The sequence below is a fragment of the Mobula hypostoma genome, chromosome 23, assembly GCF_963921235.1.
Source record: "Mobula hypostoma chromosome 23, sMobHyp1.1, whole genome shotgun sequence".
Lineage (NCBI taxonomy): Eukaryota > Metazoa > Chordata > Chondrichthyes > Myliobatiformes > Myliobatidae > Mobula > Mobula hypostoma.
The window spans coordinates 45871959-45899050 of NC_086119.1; the positions used below are offsets into that span (position 1 = coordinate 45871959).

The following is a 27092-nucleotide window of genomic DNA, read 5'->3' on the forward strand; positions in this document are numbered from 1 at the left end:
ACCCTCTTTGCAAAAGCAGCATCATTGGATGATTTAAAATGCTCTATTCATAACATAAGTTGTTACACGATCGCTATTTTAAATCAAAACTGTCGGTTAAATGCAATGATTAATGATTTATTTTTATGACTGACGTTTAATTTATACCAGCGGTGCTCCAGTGATGTCATGATATTTGCCTCTGTTTACACACCTGGTGCAAGGCCAGGTTAGTGAAGCGGTCGACAATACTCTATTTATCAAGTGTTTGTTAAATCTGGAAAAGGGTCTCGTATTATTTCTATTTGAAGGTGCAAAAATAAAAGGATCAACTGTTTCATTTTAAAAAAGCGATATCGGTGTTTTAATAGGTTCTTGGGCATTAATATCGGTGAAACACAAAATTGATTTATGGTGACGTCTGTCGTATCCAGCGGGCGTGGGAACGGTGCTTCGGAACGATTGGTGGCGAGGTTATTAACACTGAAATGGCAAGCTGCAGCCGGCCAATGAACGGGACCGGCCAGTTGTTTGTCCTTGAAGACGGCAGCAGAATGTGTTTGCTGCCTGGCGGAATCGTGTGAGTGCTTCCTTGATCTTAGTTGCGGGATGGAAATGGATCTCCGGGGTCGCTGCGCCGCGCAATGTAGAAAGCCTTCTCTGGAAAGTGAAAGTCTCATTTGTTGGCTGAAGGAATAAGACAATAGGAAGGACTAAGACGAAGTCCGGAGAGGAGAAGTTGACAAAAAGTCTGCCCAGCCGGTAGGCTTGGGACGTGGTGGGAATGATGGCCTGTGTCTGGAGAGGTCGGGCCGCTGTCTTTGTACTGTATGCCAGCAGCGGACCCTGTCCGTTCCCCGGGCTTCGAGTTCTCCGCTTCGCTGCCGCACCAACCGGCGTTGCCGGAGGGAAGAGGTGGCAATCCACCTCCTCCATGACGGGCTACTCCGAACTAACCAGGGAAAGGTCGAAAACTGTCACCTCCTTCTACAACCAGTCCGCGATAGATGCAGCAGCCGAGAAGGTCAGTATAACCTGTCTTTTTCTGAAAACGTGGTGCTAGGGGGAGGGGGAGAAATTTCAAATTAAATACTAAATTAGTCTCCTATGATTTCAAACCTTTCAGCCCGTATTTAGAATTCCCGTGGTTTGAACTTGTGTAGAAGTTCCATTAGGTGAACGTTTAAAGTTGGTGTTTTATATAGAAAAATCCTGAACGTTGAGGTTTTTTAAAATTTTGCAGTACAGTACTGAGTTCTAAATCAGTGCATTGCCTTCGGAAGGACTCTGTTATTGTGACACTCTCCACTCCCCTTACCCCCACCCCCGGCCCCAGAGCTGTTTACAACATGCAGGCTTTGTTCTTAACACTTCTTTCAGTTACTGCTGTTCAGAAGTGAAGAACTAACTGGCATGTCCTAATAGAGTTCTTTTTTTCCCCAAAGAAAAACATTTCCAATCGCTTGAAATATCTGGTAGCTCTGCTCTTCCCGAGAGTTGTTTACTTCAATGATCGCTGTTGGGATTACAGCTGTACACATTGAATCTGGCCGGTAGGGGACATCCTTCCTACTTTTGTGCAAATTAGAAAAGATATTACATTCAGATAATGCGATTGAGTCGTGGGTAACTGGAGTGTGTGGGCTACTTTCTAAAACATTTTAATCACCTTCTCTCTTTTGTGTTTTTCTTGGCGCTGTACACCGATCGTGTCTGCAGATACAGCCGTCCAAATTACCCAGGATTAACTTTCACTTTCTCTCTGATTCTGAACGGTGGTGGAGACCCGGGTTCAATTCCCGCCGCCGCCTGTAAGGAGTTTGTATGTTCTCCCCGTGACCTCGTGGGTTTCCTCTGGGTGCTCAGGTTTCCTCCCACAGTCCAAAGATGTACCGGTTGGTAGGTTAATCGGCCGTTGTAAATTGTCCCATGATTAGGCTCGGATTAAATCAGTGGTTGCAGGGCAGGAAGGTCTGCTGTATCTAAATAAATAAACAAATAACACTTGAGCTCAGCAAAGTAAGTTAATGGGCTTCACTAACTTAAGTCTGTTTTTATGAATGTTTTAAATTTTAGAACCATAGGATTCAATGCTTTAAATTCTGATTTGTGTTTATAGATTTGTTTTAAACAGAGTACACAAGATTTCACGAAGTATTCTTAAGTTAAGGGTACTTAAATTTAATTTCTCCCAGGATGTTTGATACCCATTTGTAATTGAAAACTGGTTTTGAAAATCTGATATAATGATGCGTTGGGTGTACAGAGAGTGTATGTAACATTTCTGGTCAGTGGCCTTTCATCAAAACCATTGTAAAGAAGAATCTGAAATACTAACTGTATTTTCTCTCCATCTGACCTCTTTCTGGAACTGATTTTTGTGTTTTTTGATTTTTTTTTGTGTGCTGTTCAATAGGAATTAAGGATTCAATTTTTGCCCCATGTACTAAGTTTTGTAGAAAATGTAAACTTACTGAACCCAATCTGCTACCCTGGATATACCTGCCACGCTTTCCAAAAGAACCATTGATATAACACAAACTGCAATTTTATGTTAAGGTTACTACAACAGCACTTTGAGCCTCTGTCACCAGCAATGCTGAGTTCTCCAGCATTGTGTGTGTGTGTGTTGGCTGCTTGGATTTCCAGCATCTGCAGATTTTATCTTGCTAACAGTGGTTTGAGGCACATTCCCACCCCAGGCTGGGCTTTGTCTAGATTTGAAAATGTATTGCTCTTTCTTCCCTGGTGCTGGGTCCAAATCTTGGAACTTCTTGTGTAGCACCACTGGGGCTGTTTTTGTTGCAAGGGGGTGCAGGGAGCAGACCCAAATGCAAGACACAGACACTGAAGGACAAGGAACAGGACAAGGTTTATCGGGAAAGCAAGGGGAGTCAGGAAGAAACGACGCTAGACATGGACACAGGCCCTGGACGAGACAAGGACACCAGGCCTGGGCTAGGACTAAGACTAGGAAAGTGGGCCCAGGACAAGGAACTTGGAACTAGCAGCCTGGGCTAGGACTCTGAGCCAGAGACTAGACAGGGACCTGGAACCTGGGTCTTGACTTGGGCTTGGACCCCTGATCTAGGCGAGGACAAGATGTGGCTACAGGACTGGATGTGGAACTCCTGCACAGGACGAGGCACATAGACAGGACGAGAATACAAAGCCTTGACTTGGACAGGATGAGGTCCTTGGACTAGACGAGGTTCTTGGACAAGGGACTACTGGGCTGGGCGAGGGGACTCCTGGGCAGGATGTGGTTCTTGAACTAGATTTGGCTGGGCTCTTGGACTCGGCTTGGTTAGGCTCTTGGGTATGGAGCCGGGACTCCTCCTTGGAGCGCAGGGCCGGGATCCTTTCTAGGACGCAGGGCCGGGATGATTGCAGAGGTAAACTGCCAAGGATTCGGACGAGGAATCTCCAGCACTGGGCTGGGCGAGGACACGAAGCCTTGACTTGGACAGGACTGGAACTTGGAACACAGAACACAGAGTCAGGACCCCTCCTTGGGAACAGCACCTAGGGCCAGGACTCTTCTTTGATACAGACACTAAACACAGGGACACAAAGAGATGGTTCCAAACTCAATGATAGATAGTACCTTATCTTGGCGTGGCAAGGCTCCAGTCTCACTCCAGTGGTTGAACTTGACAGGGATGCAGGCGAGGCTTCAGACGGAAGGGGAAGGGAATAGTCCAGCAAGGAATCCTTGGTTTGAGAGGTATATACGTGCCAGCTGAAAACGAGAATCAGGTGCCTCAATTAAGGCACCCAATGGAACAAAGGAAAACCTGGAATAAGGAATTGACGGACCGGACCGTGAACCAGAATGCGGACTTCACGGACAGGACTGTGACAGCTTGCACAGGAGGGGCTAAGTGTTTTGAAAAGGCCCTCTTCCCAAGTACTGTTGGGGATGGGCAATGCATGCTTGTTATCAGTGCCTCATCTTGCAAATGCAACTATGGAATTTGTAGAGAAGTTTGGATGAGGTATGTACATACCAACCACTTTCTCTTTTGTCACACTTGAGGAATAAAACATCAGCCCACTTTCTCAATACATGTGACAATAATACAGTAAATTAATTATTGATCTTGATTTGAAAATCCCTCACTGTTCCTTCATGTACTTTATATCCTGGAACACCTCCACCTGTTGTTTGTAAGTGTACCCACTAGAGGAGCTGCTATTATGTCACGTACTGAGATGCAGTGAAAAACTTTGTCTATATACCATCGAGACAAGATCTTTCCATTTCGTAAGAATATTGAGGAAATACAAAAAGGGGGGGAGGGAACACAGATTCAAGTTTATTACTTGTACACCAAAACAGAGTGAAAAACATCATTTACATTAACAGCCAACTCCGCCTAAGGGGGCAGCCTGCAAGTATCGCCACGTATTCCAGCGCTGTCGTGGCGTGTTCAGCAGAACAACAGAAGTAACAACCAGGACAACAGCAAAGCAAGCCTCTTGCTCCCCATGTGCATACGTGATGCGCTGTCTCCAGGCCTCTCCAGTCTCTAGTGAACTCGGATTCGTAGAAGTTGGGCCTTCACCTTCCCCACTGGACCAGAAGACTGGGTGACCCAGGCTTTGGCCATCATTCTTCAAAGGTCAACTTCCAGTTGACCTTTGGACTTCTGTGTCAATCGCAGAACACGCCGGTGACAATGGATAAGGACTGTGAAGGCTGGACTTGCTGATGACAGAATCCCAAGCACTGTGGCTCGAACTTGCCAACGTAGAGTTCATCGGCCCTCATTCTCCTGCTCGCATAGATCCAATCCTGGAACACACTGACCTGGGTGGCCACCGGCCTTCAGCCTTGCTGCTGTGATGGCCTGACACCCGATCAGGATGTCCATTGTGACACAATCACATCGTTGACCATTGACTCTGGCATGGAGACCTAGACTCTGGCCTGACCTCTAATATTCCCGTCTCTGTCCCTGAAACCATTGGTACAAACCAAAAAAAACTATAAGCTACAAAAACACTGTAGAGGCAATGCAAGAAAGCACCTTAAGACATGCTTGGGTGCTTGGGGACAGTTCAAAATGGACAATGAGTGTCTTTGCCCATGATGCAAGGGATGTGTGTGATTTTTAAAAACACAAGTCTAGGTTTCCTTGTTCTTTGGTGCCACTGAAGGAGCCACTCACACTGACACTTGAGACTGCTGATGTTTGCTTCACATTTCTGTACCGGGAAAGTGCCTGACCTAAAAACTGCTCCAAGTTATAGAAACATAGAAACATAGAAGATAGGTGCAGGAGTAGGCCATTCGGCCCTTCGAGCCTGCACCGCCATTTATTATGATCATGGCTGATGATCCAACTCAGAACCCCGCCCCAGCCTTCCCTCCATACCCCCTGATCCCCGTAGCCACAAGGGCCATATCTAACTCCCTCTTAAATATAGCCAATGAACTGGCCTCAACTATTTCCTGTGGCAGAGAATTGCACAGATTCACCACTCTCTGTGTGAAGAAGTTTTTTCCTAATCTCGGTCCTAAAAGGCTTCCCCTTTATCCTCAAACTGTGACCCCTTGTTCTGGACTTCCCCAACATCAGCAACAATCTTCCTGCATCTAACCTGTCCAATTCCTTTAGGATTTTATACGTTTCAATCAGATCCCCCCCTCAATCTTCTAAATTCCAACAAGTACAAGCCCAGTTCATCCAGTCTTTCTTCATATGAAAGTCCTGCCATCCCAGGAATCAATCTGGTGAACCTTCTTTGTACTCTCTCTATGGCAAGGATGTCTTTCCTCAGATTAGGGGACCAAAACTGCACACAATACTCCAGGTGTGGTCTCACCAAGGCCTTCTACAACTGCAGTAGTACCTCCCTGCTCCTGTACTCGAATCCTCTCGCTATAAATGCCAGCATACCATTCGCCTTTTTCACCGCCTGCTGTACCTGCATGCCCACTTTCAATGACTGGTGTATAATGACACCCAGGTCTTGTTGCACCTCCCCTTTTCCTAATTGGCCACCATTCAGATAATAATCTGTTTTCCTATTTTTGCCACCAAAGTGGAAAACTTCACATTTATCCACATTAAATTGCATCTGCCATGAATTTGCCCACTCACCCAACCTATCCAAGTCACTCTGCATCCTCTTAGCATCCTCCTCACAGCTAACACTGCCACCCAGCTTCGTGTCATCCGCAAACTTGAAGATGCTGCATTTAATTCCCTCATCCAAGTCATTAATATATATTGTAAACAACTGGGGTCCCAGCACTGAGCCTTGCGGTACCCCACTAGTCACCGCCTGCCATTCTGAAAAGGTCCCGTTTATTCCCACTCTTTGCTTCCTGTCTGCTAACCAATTCTCCATCCACATCAATACCTTACCCCCAATACCATGTGCTTTAAGTTTGCATGCTAATCTCCTGTGTGGGACCTTGTCAAAAGCCTTTTGAAAATCCAAATATACCACATCCACTGGTTCTCCCCTATCCACTCTACTAGTTACATCCTCAAAAAATTCAGTGAGATTCGTCAGACATGATTTTCCTTTCACAAATCCATGTTGACTTTGTCCGATGATTTCACTGCTTTCCAAATGTGCTGTTATCACATCTTTGATAACTGACTCCAGCAGTTTCCCCACCACCGACGTTAGGCTAACCGGTCTATAATTCCCCGGTTTCTCTCTCCCTCCTTTTTTAAAAAGTGGGGTTACATTAGCCACCCTCCAATCCTCAGGAACTAGTCCAGAATCTAACGAGTTTTGAAAAATTATCACTAATGCATCCACTATTTCTTGGGCTACTTCCTTAAGCACTCTAGGATGCAGACCATCTAGCCCTGGGGATTTATCTGCCTTCAATCCCTTCAATTTACCTAACACCACTTCCCTACTAACAAGTATTTCGCTCAGTTCCTCCATCTCACTGGACCCTCTGTCCCCTTCTATTTCTGGAAGATTATTTATGTCCTCCTTAGTGAAGACAGAACCAAAGTAATTATTCAATTGGTCTGCCATGTCCTTGCTCCCCATAATCAATTCACCTGTTTCTGTCTGTAGGGGACCTACATTTGTCTTTACCAGTCTTTTCCTTTTTACATACCTATAAAAGCTTTTACAGTCAGTTTTTATGTTTCCTGCCAGTTTTCTCTCATAATCTTTTTTCCCCTTCCTAATTAAGCCCTTTGTCCTCCTCTGCTGAACTCTGAATTTCTCCCAGTCCTCAGGTGAGCCACTTTCTCTGGCTAATTTGTATGCTTCTTCTTTGGAATTGATACTATCCCTAATTTCTCTTGTCAGCCACGGGTGCACTACCTTCCTTGATTTATTCTTTTGCCAAACTGGGATGAACAATTGTTGTAGTTCATCCATGCAACCTTTAAATGCTTGCCATTGCATATCCACTGTCAATCCTTTAAGTGTCATTTGCCAGTCTATCTTAGCTAATTCACGTCTCATACCTTCAAAGTTACCCCTCTTTAAGTTCAGAACCTTTGTTTCTGAATTAACTATGTCACTCTCCATCTTAATGAAGAATTCCACCATATTATGGTCACTCCTACCCTTATCATTGATGCCTATGAGTTCTATCATTTCAGCACTTGGAAACGCCTAACAATGACTGCTTTGCTATTGCTAGTTGTGCATTTTAACTGGGAATTCTAGGCCTGGCATCATAGATGCCATTGGCAAGATTGGGGATCCCAAGGTAGGAGACCTAGAGATCTATATGCTTTTAGACCTTGCTACCAGAGTCCATGGGGACCCACATTTCCACCTTGGCTTTCCTGGCGCCAGTATAGGCTCTAGTTTTCCAAGGTAATCATCACTGAGATGTGTGTTATTTAACAGACAGCTTTCCCTGCTTTGCAGTAGTCCGGATTGTTCAGCATATTTATTTTTTGGATCTTCACGCGTTACTATTGTTTGCTACATTGATCACAGGATACAAGCCAGACCTCAACCACTGCCTGGGGGAAACCACACCTTGCAGAAGAGCAGGGAGAGTCAGAAGAAAAGGAGGAACGTCAGACATAGAAAATGGGGATTATGTGATGTGTAGGATGAAGGGGACACTTTGCATATGTAATTCTGGCCAGTACTCTACAAGTACTTGCCCTTAACGGATCATGACACATAGAACATATCCCTGTGACGAAATGATGTTCCACATCATTGCTGGACAACAAATGACTCACGGGATCATGTGAGATTTCAGTTTTAGACTTTATATTTTTTTGTTCCCTAAAGCCATGGCAGTTCCTGGAAGTGATTGGATAAATTTGTCCTTAAAAAGTAATCCATGGTCCAGTGTGTTTTCACAGGGGCATATCTTTGATGCTGGCAGTTGTTGTTATTGGTACCAGTCATCAAAGGAGACGGTCATCACCAATCATTCGCCCAAATCCAAAGAACTGTTTTTGATTCAACAATTCTTAACATTTAAGTCAGTTTAGTTCACCGATTAGCTCTTGAAACTCCCTCGCAGGTCTCTAGTTGATGGCAAAGAGTCATTACCAGTTGGACCATGAGATTCATTTGGGTGGGATAATACTTTCAGGGGAGTATTTGATTCCACATTCCTGTCTCTGGAATTCATAGTTTTCAAAGCATTCCAATGTAATGCTGAGAACTGAAAAGTGCTGGTACAGTAAATGCATGCCCTCTGCCCTGTGCTGCTGTTGTCAGGATGCTGCAAGTCTATCTCAGACCGTGCAGGGATGGGATACAACTGATGGACCTTGAGCCTCCCCGCAGCAGGTACCATCTGCTCACAACCTTTACTTTGTTTTGAGGATAGCAACTTTATCCCAAAACACTGCTGCTGGATGCGTGCGTGGGACGAACCCACGTGGAGTGGTTACGTGATGTGCTTTTCGCTTGAGGATGTACCAGATGGGTAACCAAGCTGCAGCGGAATGTCCAGATAGTTATCTAACCGGCGGTTTGTTTTGGCCGTAGTTGTTGTGTAAGATTAGTTACTTATTCCTTGATGTGGGAGCCATGTATTTACTTCCTGTCTGTATTGTATTTTTTGGCGTGTTTATTATGCTGATCTGTCACATGGGTTGGGGTGTGCTAGAAGCAAATAAGTATAGTTACGTATTTGCGCTCAGTAGTTTAGTGGAGGGGACGAGCCGCGGGAATTGTATTTTTTTGTTGACCACCAACTTCATTTAACTACTTAAGTTATGCTATTAGAATGCTATTCAATCACTAACTTTGCTAATTGGAATGTTATTGGGCTGCTTATTACATTAACTTCATTAATTGAAATGCAAACTTATTTACACTAATATTGTAATGTCAATTAGACTGTTATATTGCTAATATAATTTCATTAGTTTTTTTATCACTGCAAGATCATTCGTCTATGCTGGTTTTGTAATAAAGGATGGAATGTACTTTTTTTTTTGGAAATTTGTTATTTGGAAGTGAGTCATACAGTGTTAATTCACCCTGGAAGTCTCTCAGCAGTTCTGCTTTGTTTTCAAGTAACCACTACACTCTCTACTAGGAAATACTTGGTACCACCGAAGAAACTTCATTATTCTCACACACTTGAAAGCCAATATGATCTTCTACGAACCATTATTTACCAACACGTCATGAAGTCGTGTGATCAAGAGAAGATGGCAAGCTATAGCTATAGTATAATGTACACTTGATGACAAGGATGATCATGGACTTCCAGAAGCCTGTCACTTCTATTGTGTTTCTCGAATAGGATAGAGAGCCCTCCTACACGCTGTCAGCGAAGGCCAGCGTAAGCTTGAACAGAACCTCACCCTTCTATCAAGGTGTAATGCAATAGAGGATTCGATATCTAATTCAACAATTTCAGGTAACCAGCCCTCTCTGTAGGAACTGATCAGATCACGATGTAAGCATCTCTGTCATCCAGTTGTAACATTATGGTGTTTACTTCTCCACAGATGCTGCCTGATCTGCTGGGTATTTCCAGCACTTTATTTCAAACTTCCTACAGCTGCTGTGTTCTGTGTCCTACAGTTCGCGCATGTTCTTCTGTGTTCTGGACAGCTCCAAAAATGTTTTCACCGGGCTGATCCTGCTCTGCACTTCATCACAAACATCTGTGTTCTCTCCTCCTCTTTGCTATGGACAACACATTTTCTCATTCTCTCAAAAACTAGCACTGTTCTCTACCAACTAAATGCTGCCCTGCCACTGAATATTTGTAACACTTGCTGTCGTTGTGTGCTGATATCCAAGATATTTCTCAAGTTCAAGTTTAATTATCGTTCAGTCATACATGAAACAACATTCCTCTGGGGCCAAGGTGTAAAACAGTACCCATGGTCATACACAGCACAAGGCACACGTAGCACATGCAAGATGGCAAGTAAGCATACAGTCACAAAAAATAAAATGTGTATATATATATATATATATATATATATATATATAGCCCAAGTCCCTGAAGGACATGTCCTTAAATAGATAATGCATGGTTGCTGTCAGGAAGAACAAACAGTTCTCAGTAATCCGCAGACAAATGTGCCACACAATGCAGCTTGTCTTCTGCCAGGCGAACACTGGAGGGCAGCACTGATAGGAGATGCCAGACCCCAATCCAGCATGGACACTGCACCACACCACCTCTGGCATCTACCCTCTTGGACTGCTGCAGCAGGCAAGCCTGTGGCCAAGGCCACACGTCTCCCTTGCTGTTGGTCTCACCAATAAGCCAGTGAGTTAGACTTGCAGTACCAAATTACCCATGTCCAACAGGGTCTTGCATCATAGGAAAAACGTCCGAGACGCTCGCTGTTAGACTGTATACCGCCTTCGTGCACCGACTTTAATACCTTTCCTCGGCAGCGTGGTCCGTACCAAGTCCAGCTCCTCTGTCAACGAGCAGCTGGCTGGCGAGGTGGTCCTGACATTCTTGAAGTTCTTGGTGTCTAGCATTGTCTTGGGATTTTTTTTATATAAAAAAAAGACAAAGGCGCACCAGAAGAAGCGTTCCTTCAGCATTGCAATGAAGACCTCCTTCAGAACAATTACACAGGGATTACACATCTGAATAAGTGAATTTTTAGTGCTCTTGCACCTTTCATCGCATGAAGGTTCCAGCATGTAGGCTAACTGCAAGAACAGAGTACAATTATACAACGCTTTTGTTATTTTCTAAGTGCTCTGCACACTAACTGCATGTCCTAGTTACAACAAATGATTGATGATGGTGTCAAATCAGTGAACATATGATTAACAAAATACGGAATACAATATCAAAGTGAACCATTTAATAACCCACTAGATTTCGATGGGCTGACTGTGACAGTGTCCCCTGTGACTAGGATCAGGCTGCTGGTGTGGACTGTGCATGCTGGTGGTTTGGAATTGCTAGAGCGATGGTGAGCACACTGCATTAGATTTGGTGGGGTGGAGGAAGAAGAGAGGAGGATGGCACTATCAGCTCCTCTGAATTGAATTTGGGGACCTAGCAGACGGGTTGCAGCTAAGTAAGGAGCCACTGCCTCCGTCCTGGCCTCGGCTGATGCAGCCTGGCACGAAGTTCCTGTGACCGTGTGGGTTTTGTCTAATTTGTTCCCGCAGCCCAGGGATGTGCAGATTAGTGGGTCATTGGTCACTGTAAATCAGGTGGTAGAGTCTGGGTGATTTGATGAGACTGTGGGGAGAATACAAATCCCATTTTCTTATGGGGTTAGTGTCAGTGGGTGGTTCATGGTGTCAACCGTGAACCTAGCACCTGTTTCAGTGCTGTTCCTCTCTGACTCCATGGCTCCGGACAGAGATGTAAATTGCGATATTCTAATCACCAAATTCCACTCTCCATAACTTCCAGCCACATGCCAAATCCGGTGATTGTAGCTAACGTACCAGATGTCTGGTCCTCGAGACCCTTGGGAGACGACATACTCCTCTGACAGTAGAACAGTGTCCTCCCAAAGGGCCTGGGTCTGTTGAAAGGTGGCATTCCCGAGTTCTGGGAGAATGGTGGCTGCCAGGTCTCGCTGTTCTGTAGAGAACAGCCTGTTCCTGGGCTGCATTTAGAACTCTGGAGTTTTTATAGAGGTGCGATGACCTTGAATGGCCTCTGCTTGTGGGTGAATGAAAGTAAGGCAAAATGCAAAATGCCAGGTTTGCTCTTCAGAACAAGGACAGTTGTAACCTGTCAGAATTGGCTATTGTCGTCCTGAATCAAGCCTCGATGACAGAGTTGGCGTGGAGGGAAAGTGTATTCATAGGAATTAAATCAGCTAATCTGTACTGTCCCTGGTTCTTGGCTTATTGGATTGACTAACACAAATCATTTTGATTGCTTTTTATTGTAATCAATCTCCAAGAAGCCATGTGAATTGCATATTAAATCAATTTGTATTTTGAAATGTCAACTTGTTCTTAAAAAATAAAATTCTACTTAATATTGAAGCAGTGGATGTCTTAAAATCAGTGATGCGATACTGGTGGCATCAAACACTCAGACTGAATCTTCTTGACTGATAACTAGTTTGAAATTATTGAGAACCATTTATGCAAACAAACATTCAAATATCCATCAGAATTGCATAAAAACATTTTTTTTTAAAGAAGGAGGCAGTTATTGGTCTTTTGATTCATCTGAAAGGAAGCAAGGGTGTGAACAGAACTTTGTGTTTTGCCTCTATCAGCATCTGGTTAAAGTGGAACCTTGTACAGTATTCAGAAGTGATTCATGTTGACCCTCCCAGCACCAGCACAGCAGCCAGATGGGCCAAACAAGGCAGATGTAATTTGGCAGCACAGTGTGATAGTGACATGAAAAAACATGTCTTGTAGATGCTGGAAATCTGCAAAAACATAAAAAAAACTGGAAAGCCTCATCGAATCAAGCAGCATATGTGCAAATACAAAATAAACGGCCTTGATGTCTCCATTCTGAGATCCCCACTCAGAACAAGGGAAGAAAACAAATTCTTTTGAAGTTGCAGAGAATGGGAGGGATAGGTAGCACAAAGAATATCTCAGATAAGATGAGACCAAATGATTTAATTTGGTTGTGTGTGTGTTGCTGTCTGACGAGGAATTGAAGCATTTTGAACGGTAGTGCAAACACGAGGAAATCTGCAGATGCTGGAATTTCAAGCAACACACATCAAAGTTGCTGGTGAACGCAGCAGGCCAGGCAGCATCTGAAGGAAGAGGTACAGTTGACGATTCGGGCCGAGACCCTTCATCAGGACTAACTGAAAGAGCTAGTAAGAGATTTGAGAGGGGGAGGGGGTTCTCCTATCATTTTGGATCTCCCCCTCCCCCTACCACTTTCAAATCTCTTACTATCTCTTCTTTCAGTTAGTCCTGACGAAGGGTCTCGGCCCGAAACGTCGACTGTACCTCTTCCTAGAGATGCTGCCTGGCCTGCTGCGTTCCACCAGCAACTTTCATGTGTGTTGCTTGAACGCTAGTACTTTGCATTGTTTCTGCAACCGGAGATCCTTCCATGCATTGTGTCCGTCTGGTTCATTTGAGATTCTGGTCAATGGTGAACCCCAGAATGTTGATGATGGGAACTCAGCAAAGGTTCATGTTCTTATTCGGTCTTTTTCTAGTCCGAGATGGTCATGGCCTAGCACATTTATGGTGTGAATGGTACTTGCATCAAGACAAGTGCTGTCTAGGTCTTGGCATGTGTAGACATTGAGTTTTAGACTGTGTGTGTGTGTATGTATGTACTTGTAGCAGGGCTGTGGAATGATTGGCCAGTTCTGATACCAGTGGAAAGAAAGAGTGAATTACCTAAAGCTGGACAATTCGACTGTGTCTGCTAGAAGATTGTGAAGTACCCAGATGGAGGATGAAGTGCTGTGGGGTTTGTGTTGGGCCTTGTTGTAATGACCACAGACAGTTAGAGGGGGATGAAGATTTAAAGTGAGGGCAGGAAGCAGGTCAGGGTTAGTCCTGTGGGCTGAAGACAGGTGCTGTACCACAGCAACTGTGCCATTCTACATCTCATTAATTAAAGCATCCTTTTAATTTTCCTTCAACTGTCCTCATTCACCTACTCGCAGCTGAGAAAGCAGTGTCTCACCTGATCACCTTGGCTTTCCTCCCTATTGGTCTGCTTCCCTTCCCTCTCTGCAACTTAAAACAAACTTGCTTGGCCACTTCTCCAGCTCTGATAAAAGGCCTGACACATTAACTCGACTGCCCTCCCGCAGATACAGCTCGGTCTGCTGAGAATTTCTAGAACTTGTCTTTGAGGCTTAATGTGACGGACATCAAAACCAAATATAACATGGCAGAAAGCCAGATATAGTAATCTGGAATGCACAAACAAGGGATTGATAGTGAGTTCAATAATATTTGTGAATTGGATAACCAGAAGAAAATGCAGAGCAATGGGGTAAATGTGGAATGATTAATGTTCAACAGAAAAGCTGATGCAAGGACAAAAGGCAAGATTGTTGTCTCCTGTGCTATCTTGTACTCTGATTACAGTATATTCAGGGAATATAGATCATCATGTTGACTATTGCGACATTTTCCGGGATTGGCATTACAGGTTCAGGGCATGTAAATTAAGAGGTGTAATGTATTTTGGGAGTGTGCACAGTTGGATTACAATACGTTCAGGGTATGTTGGAGGATTAGTTTAATGTGGCACCGTCAATGGCTGAAATATTTTCTGCTGACACCACTGTCTTCCCCCAGTGTGTGGCCAGTATTGATAACAGTTCTGTGACAAACAGTGTCTGTTACATACTGTTGAAAGCTGTGTACTCAGCTAACCTTTCTTAGAAAGTCCACTTCATGTACAAGTTCTGTTTAATGATCAAAATTGTAGGAGCATTTTACAAATGAAGTGTTGGGATCTCTTCAGTAGGATGCTGTGTAAAATCAATTCTAATCATTGACAGCAGTCTCCAGGCCGCAGAAATGGAGGAGTTACCCAGTAAAAACTTTCTGCCCAAATAGTTTATGCAGTCCTGTGCCGTGTACCTGGGATAAGAGTAATTTCAGGAAGCCGTGAGTAAATTGGTTTCACACAGAAGGTGGAGATTAGTAAAAGTTGGGGAATATGTGGTGTATCTGAAAATATTCTATCACGTTGAAGAATTGGTACAAGTTCTCAACAGACATACACAAAATACTGGAGGAACTCAGCAGGCTAGGCAGCATCTATGGAAAAGAGTACAGTTGATGTTTCGGGCAGAAGTATATATGTGTGTGTGTGTGTGTGTGTGTGTGTATGTTTATTTATATATACACATTCTTTTTCTCACTCTCCTTTTTCTCCCTCTGTCCCTCTCACTATACCCCTTGCCTATCCTCTGGGTTCCCCCCGCCCTTCTCCCTGGGCCTCCCGTCCCATGATCCTCTCATATCCCTTTTGCCAATCACCTGTCCAGCTCCTGGCTCCATCCCTCCCCCTCCTGTCTTCTCCTAACATTTTGGATCCTCCCCCTCCCACTTTCAAATCTCTTACTAACTCTTCCTTCAGTTAGTCCTGACGAAGGATCTCTGCCCGAAACGTCGACTGTACCTCTTCCTAGAGATGCTGCCTGGCCTGCTGCGTTCACCAGCAACTTTTATGTGTGTTGCAAGATCTTGATTTGATGTCTAACGTGAAAGGGAACCGTTCTGACAGTGAAACCTTTCCTCGGTGTACGAACTCAAATTATGTTCTCCAATTACTTATAATAGTGCTGTGAGAGAGATAATTAACTTGTAGCGTTGTGGATATTATTTCTAACCCTGTGCCAGCTCGGAATTGCAGCTTTTCTTGGATACTTTTATCAACAAGGGAAGTTTCCAGATGTGGGGCCTTGTGGAAGGGGAACTAGGAATCTTTATAAACAAGTTTAATGACACCAGAACGAGCTGATTTTTTTTTCTTCTTTCCTATTTTCCTAGGCATCTGTGCGACTGACTCCTACAACCATGTTATATTCAGGGAAATCACCAGATGGGAGTCATATCCTGGTAAGTTTAAATTTTAGAATTTATTGGCCAGGGAAGTAAGGGCCAAGGGGGAGGGCCATCTACCTGTTAGCCCAAAAGTATCATCAGTGATATCAATAGGTGTCCTAAAGCACTTACTGATGCATTATTTAAAATTTGGTCAGTTATGATACATTATTATGGCTCAAGATGATCACTTTGTCATTTTTTTCTACAAATGAAGGTGCAGTTTATCTTAGCAAATCTAAGGGTACATTTCCAAGCAGAAAAATAATACTGTGCAGGTTTAGAAACTCTTTAGATGTGGGCTATCTTTAAGGCGATGTAGGTAGTGGCAAACAGACGCTGTATAAATCTGAGAGGTTTATTAAACTTTGCCTCAGAAATCCTGCATCCTGACTCATGCCGTGAAACACACCGTGGCCCTGCATTGATTTTTAAATGGGGGGTGGTATCCAAGTAACATGTAGCTATCCAAGTCAAAGAGAATTTATGGATTGTGTTTCTCTTTGATTATCCAGAAGAGTGCCAGGTACCTGTATAAAGAATTGCCAGTACGCATTGCCCATCGAATTAAGGGGTTCCGGAGCCTTCCTTTCATCATTGGTTGTAATCCCACAATTCTGCAAGTGGTAAGTGTGGTGTACAAATGAGGGAGGCATTTTAGTGCCATTGCTAGACTTGATGAATTCAGATAAGTTTTGAAAGACATTTTCTGACCATTGGGCACTTGAGGAGAATCTGTGTTTGAAAAGTACGTGACTAGCATTCAACTTTGTGATAGACTTATGACTTGAAAATAACTTAAAGGATTCAGTCTAGTTAATGCTAAAAGGACAAATAATGCCATTTGAGAAACAAAAAAACTATTGAAGGTAAAACTTGCGAGATGGGATAGAGATTTATAAACGGCCAGAGGGATCACTGCAAAGAAGTATTTCTGCTTCTTACAAAGAGATATACGATGTGAGAGTTTGGGGTGGGTGGGGGTGAAGGGTGGCAGAAAGAAAAGTTTTCATTTCTTATGGAATTACCCATGGTCATGATCAGCCCTCTGGAACCTGATCGTTTCCTAGTGGTGAGTAACGTTCTGGAACCCAAGCATTTCCTTGCTACCTCACTAGTTCCACAGCCGTTTGCACAGATACAAGAGAGCCCACTTTTCTTTTTGTTGTAGGTTCCTAGAGGGATGCAGCACGGGAACAGGCTATTCAGCACATCAAGTCCACACTGGTCATTAAACGCCCATTTGCACTAATTCTCCATTAATCTTTTTTTATTTTCCCATCCAACTCTTCTGGATTCTGCTCCTCACCCATACAGTAGAGGCAAATTACAGTGGCCAATTAACCTATCAACCTGCATGTCTTCGGGATGTGGGAGGACTCTGAAGAAACTAGTCAATAACAGGGAGAACATGCAGACTCCACATAGACAGCATCTGAGGTCAGAATTGAACTCTGGTCTGTACTTGCTGTGCCACCAGTTTATCCTCAGGATAGTACTCGTCTTAGAAATGATTTGTTTTTGCGTTTAAAAAGCTGCAGAAGCTGTTTGTTACTTGGTGGTGTCTATATGAAGAAATCAAACAAGCAAAAAGGGGGGAAAATTGTATTATCTGTTGTTTGTAGCAAGATAGGTTGAGGTAAGGTAAGAGGTTGTGCCAGTGGGGAACACTTTATTAGTTCATCTTTGTGCTTCCAGCATCTTTTCGTTTTTGTCTGTCGTTAATTTCTTTGTGCAAAGAAAAATATAGTTGTTGTTCACAGCAAAACATTTAACTGAATTGATTGGGTTTGTTTGTTTTGGAGTGGAGGAATATTGTCCTGCTGTGACTACACTTTCAGCCGCATTACTTCTGAATGACAGAAGATGGTGAATAGCTGCTGATATTTCATTCTTTGTGGAAAGATTTGTTAATGAGAATCCTTGCTGTTTTTCAGCACGAGTTGTACATCAGAGCCTTTCAGATGCTGTCAGACTTCCCACCGGTGAGTACAACTATGTCCACTCTTCAGCAGTCCCCCTTCATTATTCTGTGAGGAGGGACCTTCCTGCTGTTTAAGACCAATATTGGACATCTAGCAGCAAAATGGCCCTTTTACATTTGTTCCCATAGATCACCAACGCAAAGACGGAGGCTCAGTATGGAAAGATGGTTCAACAGCTTCTGGACGATCACAAGGATGTCGTCACAATGCTTGCTGAAGGTTTCAAAGAGTGCCGGAAACACATCCAGGTATATTCTCAACAAAGCACTCTCACGTCTATTATATACCCATCCCTGCCGAGATAAGTGCTTATCAGTGATTCAAAGCTGTTGGAATTCTGTAACATGGTGAACTGGGCCAGTTTAGCATCACAGTGTCAATTGCTTCAACACCAGATTCACTTGATCTGACTTTGAACCTTTGGTGATTCATGAAAGTTGTTGAGATTCTATCAGATTCTGAAGGCCTGCCATCCAGAGCCCTTGTCTACACTAAAAAAAACGACCTTTTAGACTGCATGTTCCAAATGCCATGTGCACACAGGATATTGGGCTGTGTATACACCTATGAGAGTCTGCACTTTAGCGATGTTGTGGTCAACTCATTGGAAGGGTTCCTGTATATGTCAGTTGGCGGAGCTGTCAGAGAGCTCTGACCCAGTCCAGCTGGAGAATGTCCTTGTATAGTGCTCACTTGTGCCTTGTAGAGGGTAGTGGATCTGTCAAGTTACATATTGTAAAATACCAATCTCTCACTTGCTCATCAAATTATTTGTATGGCTTATCTAACTGATGGTAATTAACACCCCGCCCCCGCCCCCCAGCAGCAACTTTGTCTGGATGTTATTAGAGTCAAGGGGAGGTGCCCTTTTCTGACTTGTTGGAGGTGAGCTTTGATAGTCTGACATCTGTGCGATGTGAATTATATTTACCACTTAGCTATTCAGGACTTTGTGTATCTTGGCACTGATTGCACATTATCTGAGGAACTATAAATGGAATTGAATATTGTCTTTCATCAGTGAACTTCCCCACTTGTACTGGAGGAGAGATCAGTGGCGTAGTGGGTTAAGATGACTGAACTTGGGCCATTGCCCTGAGGAACTCTTATTTGCAGCATTCTGGGGCACTCCTATCTTAAATTGTGTCAGATATAAGACTGGCTAAACCACCATAGATGCACATACCAAAGTGTAATAAAATAATGTACTTGTGGGTTGTCCTCAAGGGGGTGGGGGAAATCTGAAGGTATCTTGTAACTGGCTTTGTGAAAACTTTCTGTAAGATGCATACCAGAATAGTACTGATGTACTAAATACCAACTGATGCATGGTCTCATGCTGTCACATTAAAAAAAAGCACTATGAACACTGGTCAATTAGCATATGAGAAATTAAATAAACAATTTAAAACCATGAGAAAGTCTGCAGGTACTAGAAATCCAAAGCAACACGCACAAAATGCTGGAAGAACTCAGCAGATCAGGCAGCATCTATGGAAATGAAGAGACAGTCAAAGTTTTGGGCTATCTATTGTAGGTGCAGCTGAGTTCCTCCAGTATTTTGTGTGTGTTAGAGTTGTATTCTGGATAAAGTCATACCAGCCTCTTAATTTCATCCTGAATTTTAATTTCCATTTTTTTCTTTTGACATTTGGACTTGAGTGTAGTGACTTGGTTAATTTGTTGGCTGATGATACCAAAACTGTTTTGTGGTTTATAGTGAGCAGTGACTTTCTACGTTGTACCCAGACATTTAATGGACTGGGTATGTGGACACAGAAGTGGATAAAGGGGTTCTTTCAGGAGGGCACTTCACGGATCTCTGCAGATAGCAGGAGAGGCAGTTAAAATAGTAAGGTAGTGTTTGGGATACATTTTGTCAGCCAAGGCATAGAATATAAGAGCAGGAAAGTTGTGCTGAATTTTATAAAAGCGTGATCAGATGATGGGTAGTTCTAGACTCGTTACAGGGAGGACAGGATGAGAATGTGGTGGAAGGTGCAGAAGTGATTTATGTGGATGTCATCTGTGCTGGAAAATTTAAAACTATGAAGAGAGTGATCTGCTCGTGGTTGCTTTGCGAGATTGCAGCCTTCAAAATTATGAAGGGTATACACTGGATGAATAGTGACAACTCACTTCCTTTGGGAGAGAGGTTGATGAGGAGGAGGACTTGGGTTTAAGTTCATTGGTAGAAGGTTAGGAGGGGATAAAAGAACACATGGTCAAGGAGGGTCTGGAACTCTGGAGGTTTTTAACACCTGGATGAAACATTGAAGATTTACGATGTACAAGGCTTTGTCAGTTTAAACCAGCTGTAAAATCTAATTGTGTATTAATGAAAGTAATAAAAAAGCATCTGCAGGTGCTGGAAATCTGATGCAAGAACACAGAATGCTGTGAAGATAGTCTGAGGATGTTGCCAGAACTTGAAGGACTGAATTATGGAGAGAGATTGAACAGTTTGGGATTTTTTTTTTCATTGAATGAGAGGTGATCTAGTAGCATGTCGCTTGTCAATGTGCACAATTTTTCCCCAGGGTTGGGAAATCAGGAATTACTCGATGTAGGTTGAAGCTGAGAGGGGAGAGATTTAATAGAAACCTGAGGGGCAACTTTTTCACCCAGAGGGTTTAGTATGTGGAATGAGCTGCGAGAGGAAGTAGTTGAGGCAGGTATAATCGCAGGTACATGGTTTTCAGGGATATGGGAATCTTGGTCAGCATGGCCCAGTTATACTGATTGTCAAGCTTTGACTTTATGATGGGCAACATTGTGGGGACAGAAATGGTGAATGCTTTGGTTCTGTCACCTTGGGCAAAAGAAGTTCTTGTCTGTAACCTGTTCTAACAGATGGTCAAAAACCTGAAATGGTCATGATTTCTCTTTTATGCTCTGGGTTCTCTTGATGTGGGGCTGAATGCCTGGCCCCACTTCCACAGGGAGCCACAGCGTTGTAAGGAATTGCTTTGTTTTGCAGGATGAGTCGTTAATCCGTTCCTTCCTGGACAACACCTTGACCTCCCGGTTGGGAATCCGTATGCTGGCAACACATCACCTGACCCTGTACGAGGATAATGTAAGTGTGTAAAGGAATGAAAAAGATATTTAGTTGTCTACTTGGGAAGGCAGTGAGTTGCATAGTGGGGTTCACTTTTCATTTGTCACTGAATGGTTTCGACCACACCTGATATTTCTCATGGGGTGAAACAGCAAGCAACAGGCATCTCACCAAAGTTTTGCTCTACTGTAAATACCACCACTCTAACACTGTCTCTGAACAACTTTAACATCACTGGCACAGATATATCTTGCTTGTGTCACTGGCAGAGTTGTCAATAAGGCTTCTAGGAGGAGTTTACTTGCAAAGCCACTTGCTGATTCATGCCAGCTGTCATCCAGCATTCACGGAAACCAGCCCCAGGCAGTAAGTGATGACGGGAAGATTCAGATTTAGGACTTGGCTGGAGCCTGATTTTTCCAGACATACTTGTTACACATCATAAATCTTTCAGTGAACCGATTGAATTTAAAGGGAGTGGGACACCTAGAAGCACCTTAGTCTCTGACTCTGGCTGTAAACCTACCAACCGTTTCAAGCTTGTTGCAGATCCCAACCCAGCTCTGGCTGCACGCTCAATTCACAGCCCCACTACACTTTGGACGTCTATGTCTGAGCTTCCTGCTCTGGCCGTGCATCTCGCTCGGACTCTGGACACCCAATTCATATTCTGCACCGTAGAGTGAACAGATATGGGCTGTTGGGTGTTCTGAACCATCGGATGCAGGATTTGTACAGAGTTTCTGTGTATCTTGAAACTGAACTGCTTGAACAATCTCCTTCAGTTAGGAAAAGGAAATTGGTGGAGAATAAGAGTAAGAATTACTTTAAATGCTAATACAGGAAATGTGCGTGTGGACATCCAGTGGGATTTATCCTGTGCACTGTGCCTGTTGCTGAGGTGATAATCTCCCAGTGACTCCTGTGTAACGGCTACATTGCAACTCTCAGTATTCGTGGTGTAGCAGCAAATACCCAGAGTGTCCAAAATCTCCTGTGGTGTCAGAACGGGAGTTAAGTTGTTTATGAGGGGTATTGTCAATGAAGAACCATTTTAATATAAGCACTGGTTTAAAAAATTTGGAAACATCCCCCTTAAGAGGCAGGCACAGCAAAAGTTAATACTGCATTGAAAAGGTGGCTGTGCTTTGAAAGTCATGCGAAGGCATAGTGGACCAACTAAGTTCCCTGCAGAGTTCCCAGTCTCAATGTTCTGCAGCCAAAGCGCAGGGTGAGGTGAAATAGCCTTGTACACTTTGTTTTCATGGAGGAGCATGTGTAGGTTGAGGAATTGAGGTCACTGGCAAGAAGTGTGTGGATGCTCAGAGAGGAAGATGGAGAGAGCTTCAGTTGACAGAATGGGTTGGGACACTGCCAGATGAGAGTGCTGGGAGGGAGGAAGGGCCGGGGAAAGAGATTGTATTCATTTGGTATGTGGGACATTGGAGTTGCAGTCAATCTTAAGTGAAGTCTTAAGTACAGTACTCGGATTTGACTGCAGCTAAGATTTTAAGTGTACCAAAATTCTGTGAGGAGGTGTCAAGTTCTATAGCAAGCAGCCAAGTAATTCTGGTTCATTTTAACTTGCCCTGATGCACATCTCGTGCGCATTGTGAGAATCAGTTTCTTGGTGACATTTCTGTAATGTTCCCAGACGTTATGCACTTGCAAATTAATTTTAAGGAAGTCACTTCCAGATGGGCATATTTTGGGTGCTGGGCATTTGGTCATAATTTGCATACAAGGTCTGGGAGAAAAATGATCACCTGTGTGACCCACATACTAAGGAAAACACGGTTGACTTAAATCATAAATTTTATGCAAAAACATTGGGTTACAATTTTTATGCCAGTGCATCAGGCGGCCTGGGGTTTGTGCTTATGTCTTTGTCATAAGATCTTCTTACTCGGTGAGAATACAGCCACTGTCATTTGTTTACCATGAAGTTCAGTCTTTCCCTGAATGGCTTTAATTAATTATTTAACTCTGTCAGAAATGAGTCTGATATATTTTCACATCCAGTTCCAGTTCACTAAAGTAAGTGTGGGAGGCAAGGGTGACTCAGAATATTAGGTTGCCTCAAAATTACAGTAATTGATTCTTTTGCCGGTTCCACAATAGAGTTTGCATATTCATTACAATTTGAATAAGTAACATCGAGGTAACTGAACTAGGATATGCTACTGCATAATTGAAAAGATCTCTTGGATGAGTGAGATGAAGCCTGATTGGAGGATACACCTGCTTGGCATTGGCATGGACCTTTTGGGCTGAATGGCCTTTATGCTGTAAACTCTTAAGTGATCTCGTCAAATATTTTCCTGAAGAGTGATCCTCTATTTTCTTTCTACAGCCTGACTTTGTGGGAATTATCTGCACACGACTGTCTCCAAAGAGGATCATTGAGAAATGGGTAGACTTTGCTCGGTGAGTGTTTAATTAGACAGTGCTGGGAGGGATCCTCTGGGGAGAGGTTGCTGGCATGACACCACGGATTACTGAGCCTCCTGTCTGGGAATTCAGAAGACAAAAGGTTGGGGCTTGAATTTGTCCAGAGTACATAGTCATGGGGATGACGATCACCTCCATCTACCCACAATGAAACTCTGGCCTGATTTGTCGTCCTCCAGCCATTCACAGATTTGGGTTCATCACTCTTTATCATCACTGCTATCTCCTAATGAGGAGAAGCATTGACGGCCTCTAATCTCGTAGCTGTCACCAGCCACAAACTGCTGGTCGTTAACAAGCAGATATCAGACCTTGTTCAGACTGTCACTGTAATCTATCGAAATTCCAGAGCACCTACGTCCATGACAAAATAACATTTGAACATCAGATTGATGCTGGAGATTAGGCAGCACAGTGGCGTAGTGGATAGCGCAATGTTTTGTAGTACAGGTGACCCGGGTTCATTTCATTTCCTGATGTTTTTGTATGTTGTTCCCGTGACCGCAGGAGTTTCCTCCGGGTGCTCCGGTTTCCTCCCACAGTCCAAAGAAGAACCAGTTGATAGGTTAATTGGCCATTGTAAATTGTCCTGTGAATAGGCAAGGATTCAATTTGGGGATTACTGCACAGTGTGTCTCAAAGGGCTTATTCTGTGCTGAACCCAATAAATAAATAAATAAACAAGCTTGTATTATAAATAGGTAAATAAACTGACCACCTTATTTTGCCTTCGTAAGCTTAGTTTTATTTTACTAATGTATGAAGATTGGACTGTCAGTTTAATGAAAGCAGTGTAATCTAAATATTAATGACATGGGATGTGGTTACCTGAGACTAAAATAGCCCCTGTGGGAAAACAGATCAGTCAAGAATTTTGCTCTCTAAATTGTAAATGCCTCCCACTGAAAGTGCCTGACCCCAACTGAATAGTTCCAAATGTTGTCTTATTTTTAGGATTTTAGTCATCTGTTGTTTGTTGGACTAGTTAATCAATCGTGCTTTGCATTGGTTTTAGAGCAATTTCCAAACTGCTGGAAAGAGGCATACCATAATCAGATTTTTTTTTAAGTGATTTGGGGGGAAAATGTGCTTGAAATACGTTCTGTTGCTTGAGGGTCTCCAAAGTGTTTGGACACCAGCAAGGAGGTATCTCATTTGTGATTGTTAGAGTGATTTTTTTGGGGCAGATAATTTGTTTACACTTAAATGACTTTGGCCACCAGACTTCTATTTGACAAAGTACTGTGGATTGAGTCCACCACAATGGGCTTCTTAAAAGGTGTGAATACCAGATGCTTCTGGCACCGTAGTTTGACCTAATGCTGTAGTTTTGAAGACAGTATTATCTATACATTATAAATATTAATTGTCTTCCATGTTAGCACGTAAAATGCCAGGTAAATCCTAAAGGCTGTGGATACCAACCCAGACATGGCGTCGGAGGGAAAGGATGGTGTGATATTTTGTATGTAGCTTCAATAGGAAGCATTCTCTATAACTTTTTAAGTAGCGATTGCCTTTGTGTTTAGCATATAAATATCGAGCCCACATTGGGCTAGCAGACCTTTCTGCGGAAAGCGTCTCCGTCTGTAAGATGCCTGCTGAACCTTGTTTTGAATAAAGAAGCTGTTTTGTATCTACCAGTGATTGTGTCTCTCCAGTGATTTCATCCATGCTACAACATTTGTGATCTATAAAATCATTACACAGTGCATTGATATAGAATAAGGTAAAACAATAACAATGCAGAATAGAAACATAGAAACATAGAAACATAGAAAATAGGTGCAGGAGTAGGCCATTCGGCCCTTCGAGCCTGCACCGCCATTTATTATGATCATGGCTGATCATCCAACTCAGAACCCAGCCTTCCCTCCATACCCCCTGACCCCTGTAGCCACAAGGGCCATATCTAACTTCCTTTTAAACATAGCTAATGAACTGGCCTCAACAGTTTGCTGTGGCAGAGAATTCCACAGATTCACCACTCTCTGTGTGAAGAAGTTTTTCCTAACCTCGGTCCTAAAAGGCTTCCCCTCTATCCTCAAACTGTGACCCCTCGTTCTAGACCTCCCCAACATCGGGAACAATCTTCCCGCATCTAGCCTGTCCAATCCCTTTAGGATCTTATACGTTTCAATCAGATCCCCCCTCAATCTTCTAAATTCCAACGAGTACAAGCCCAGTTCATCCAGTCTTTCTTCATATGAAAGACCTGCCATCCCAGGAATCAATCTGGTGAACCTTCTTTGTACTCCCTCTATGGCAAAGATGTCTTTCCTCAGATTAGGGGACCAAAACTGCACACAATACTCCAGGTGTGGTCTCACCAAGGCCTTGTACAACTGCAGTAGTACCTCCCTGCTCCTGTACTCGAATCCTCTCGCTATAAATGCCAGCATACCGTTCGCCTTTTTCACCGCCTGCTGTACCTGCATGCCCACTTTCAATGACTGGTGTATAATGACACCCAGGTCTCGTTGCACCTCCCCTTTTCCTAATCGGCCACCATTCAGATAATAATCTGTTTTCCTATTTTTGCCACCAAAGTGGATAACTTCACATTTATCCACATTAAATTGCATCTGCCATGAGTTTGCCCACTCACCCAACCTATCCAAGTCACCCTGCATCCTCTTAGCATCCTCCTCACTGCTAACACTGCCACCCAGCTTTGTGTCATCCGCAAACTTGGAGATGCTGCATTTAATTCCCTCATCCAAGTCATTAATATATATTGTAAACAACTGGGGTCCCAGCACTGAGCCTTGCGGTACCCCACTAGTCACCGCCTGCCATTCTGAAAAGGTCCCGTTTATTCCCACTCTTTGCTTCCTGTCTGCTAACCAATTCTCCACCCACACCAATACCTTACCCCCAATACCGTGTGCTTTAAGTTTGCACACTAATCTCCTGTGTGGGACCTTGTCAAAAGCCTTTTGAAAATCCAAATATACCACATCCACTGGTTCTCCCCTATCCACTCTACTAGTTACATCCTCAAAAAATTCTATGAGATTCGTCAGACATGATTTTCCTTTCACAAATCCATGCTGACTTTGTCCGATCATTTCACCGCTTTCCAAATGTGCTGTTATCACATCCTTGATAACTGACTCCAGTGCATTGTAGACAATTGATACAAGATCAGAACGTGGCTGATTGAGAGTTCAAGAGATCTTGTCTACAAGAGGTCTGTTTGAGAGTTTGATAAGTGGTATAGAAGCTGTCCTTGAGCCTGTTGGTATGTGCTTCAGGCATTTGTATTCTCTGCCCCGAGGGAGGGAGAATATCCAGAGAGAACTGGGAATTGATTCAGCTGGCTGCTTTACTAGGGCAGCGAGTAGACAGAGTCCATGGAGGGGAGGCTCGTTTCTCTGATGTGCTGAGCTGTGACCACAACTCTCCAGTTTCTTGCAGTCACGTGCTGAGCAGTTGCCAGACCAAGCTGTTGTGCAATCAAATGCATCAATTCAAAACTGGTGAAAGGTGATAGTGACTTGCCAAATCTCTTTTGCCTTCTGAAGCAGTAGAGGCATTGTTGAGCTTTCTTGACCGACATCATCTTGGTTGGACCAGGCCAGACTCTTAATGAGTATGCCCAGGATTTTGAAACACTCAGCGTCAACACTGTTGATATAGACAAGAGCATGTGCACTTTTTGAAGTCAGTGACCAGCATTTTTTGTT

At 43.5% G+C, this 27092-nt stretch overlaps 1 protein-coding gene across 1 annotated transcript in view; it reads left to right on the top strand.

The window, feature by feature from the left end:
• Positions 1-432: 432 nt before the first annotated feature.
• Positions 433-27092, top strand: part of bckdk (branched chain ketoacid dehydrogenase kinase) — a 73931-nt gene continuing 47271 nt past the window's right edge. Inside the window, exons 1-7 of the mRNA XM_063031391.1 lie at positions 433-1003; positions 15853-15921; positions 16422-16532; positions 17844-17891; positions 18020-18139; positions 20872-20970; positions 23306-23379. Of these exons, the coding sequence (XP_062887461.1) occupies positions 764-1003; positions 15853-15921; positions 16422-16532; positions 17844-17891; positions 18020-18139; positions 20872-20970; positions 23306-23379 (761 nt within the window). The 5' untranslated portion in view covers positions 433-763. The remainder of the gene's footprint in view (positions 1004-15852; positions 15922-16421; positions 16533-17843; positions 17892-18019; positions 18140-20871; positions 20971-23305; positions 23380-27092) is intronic.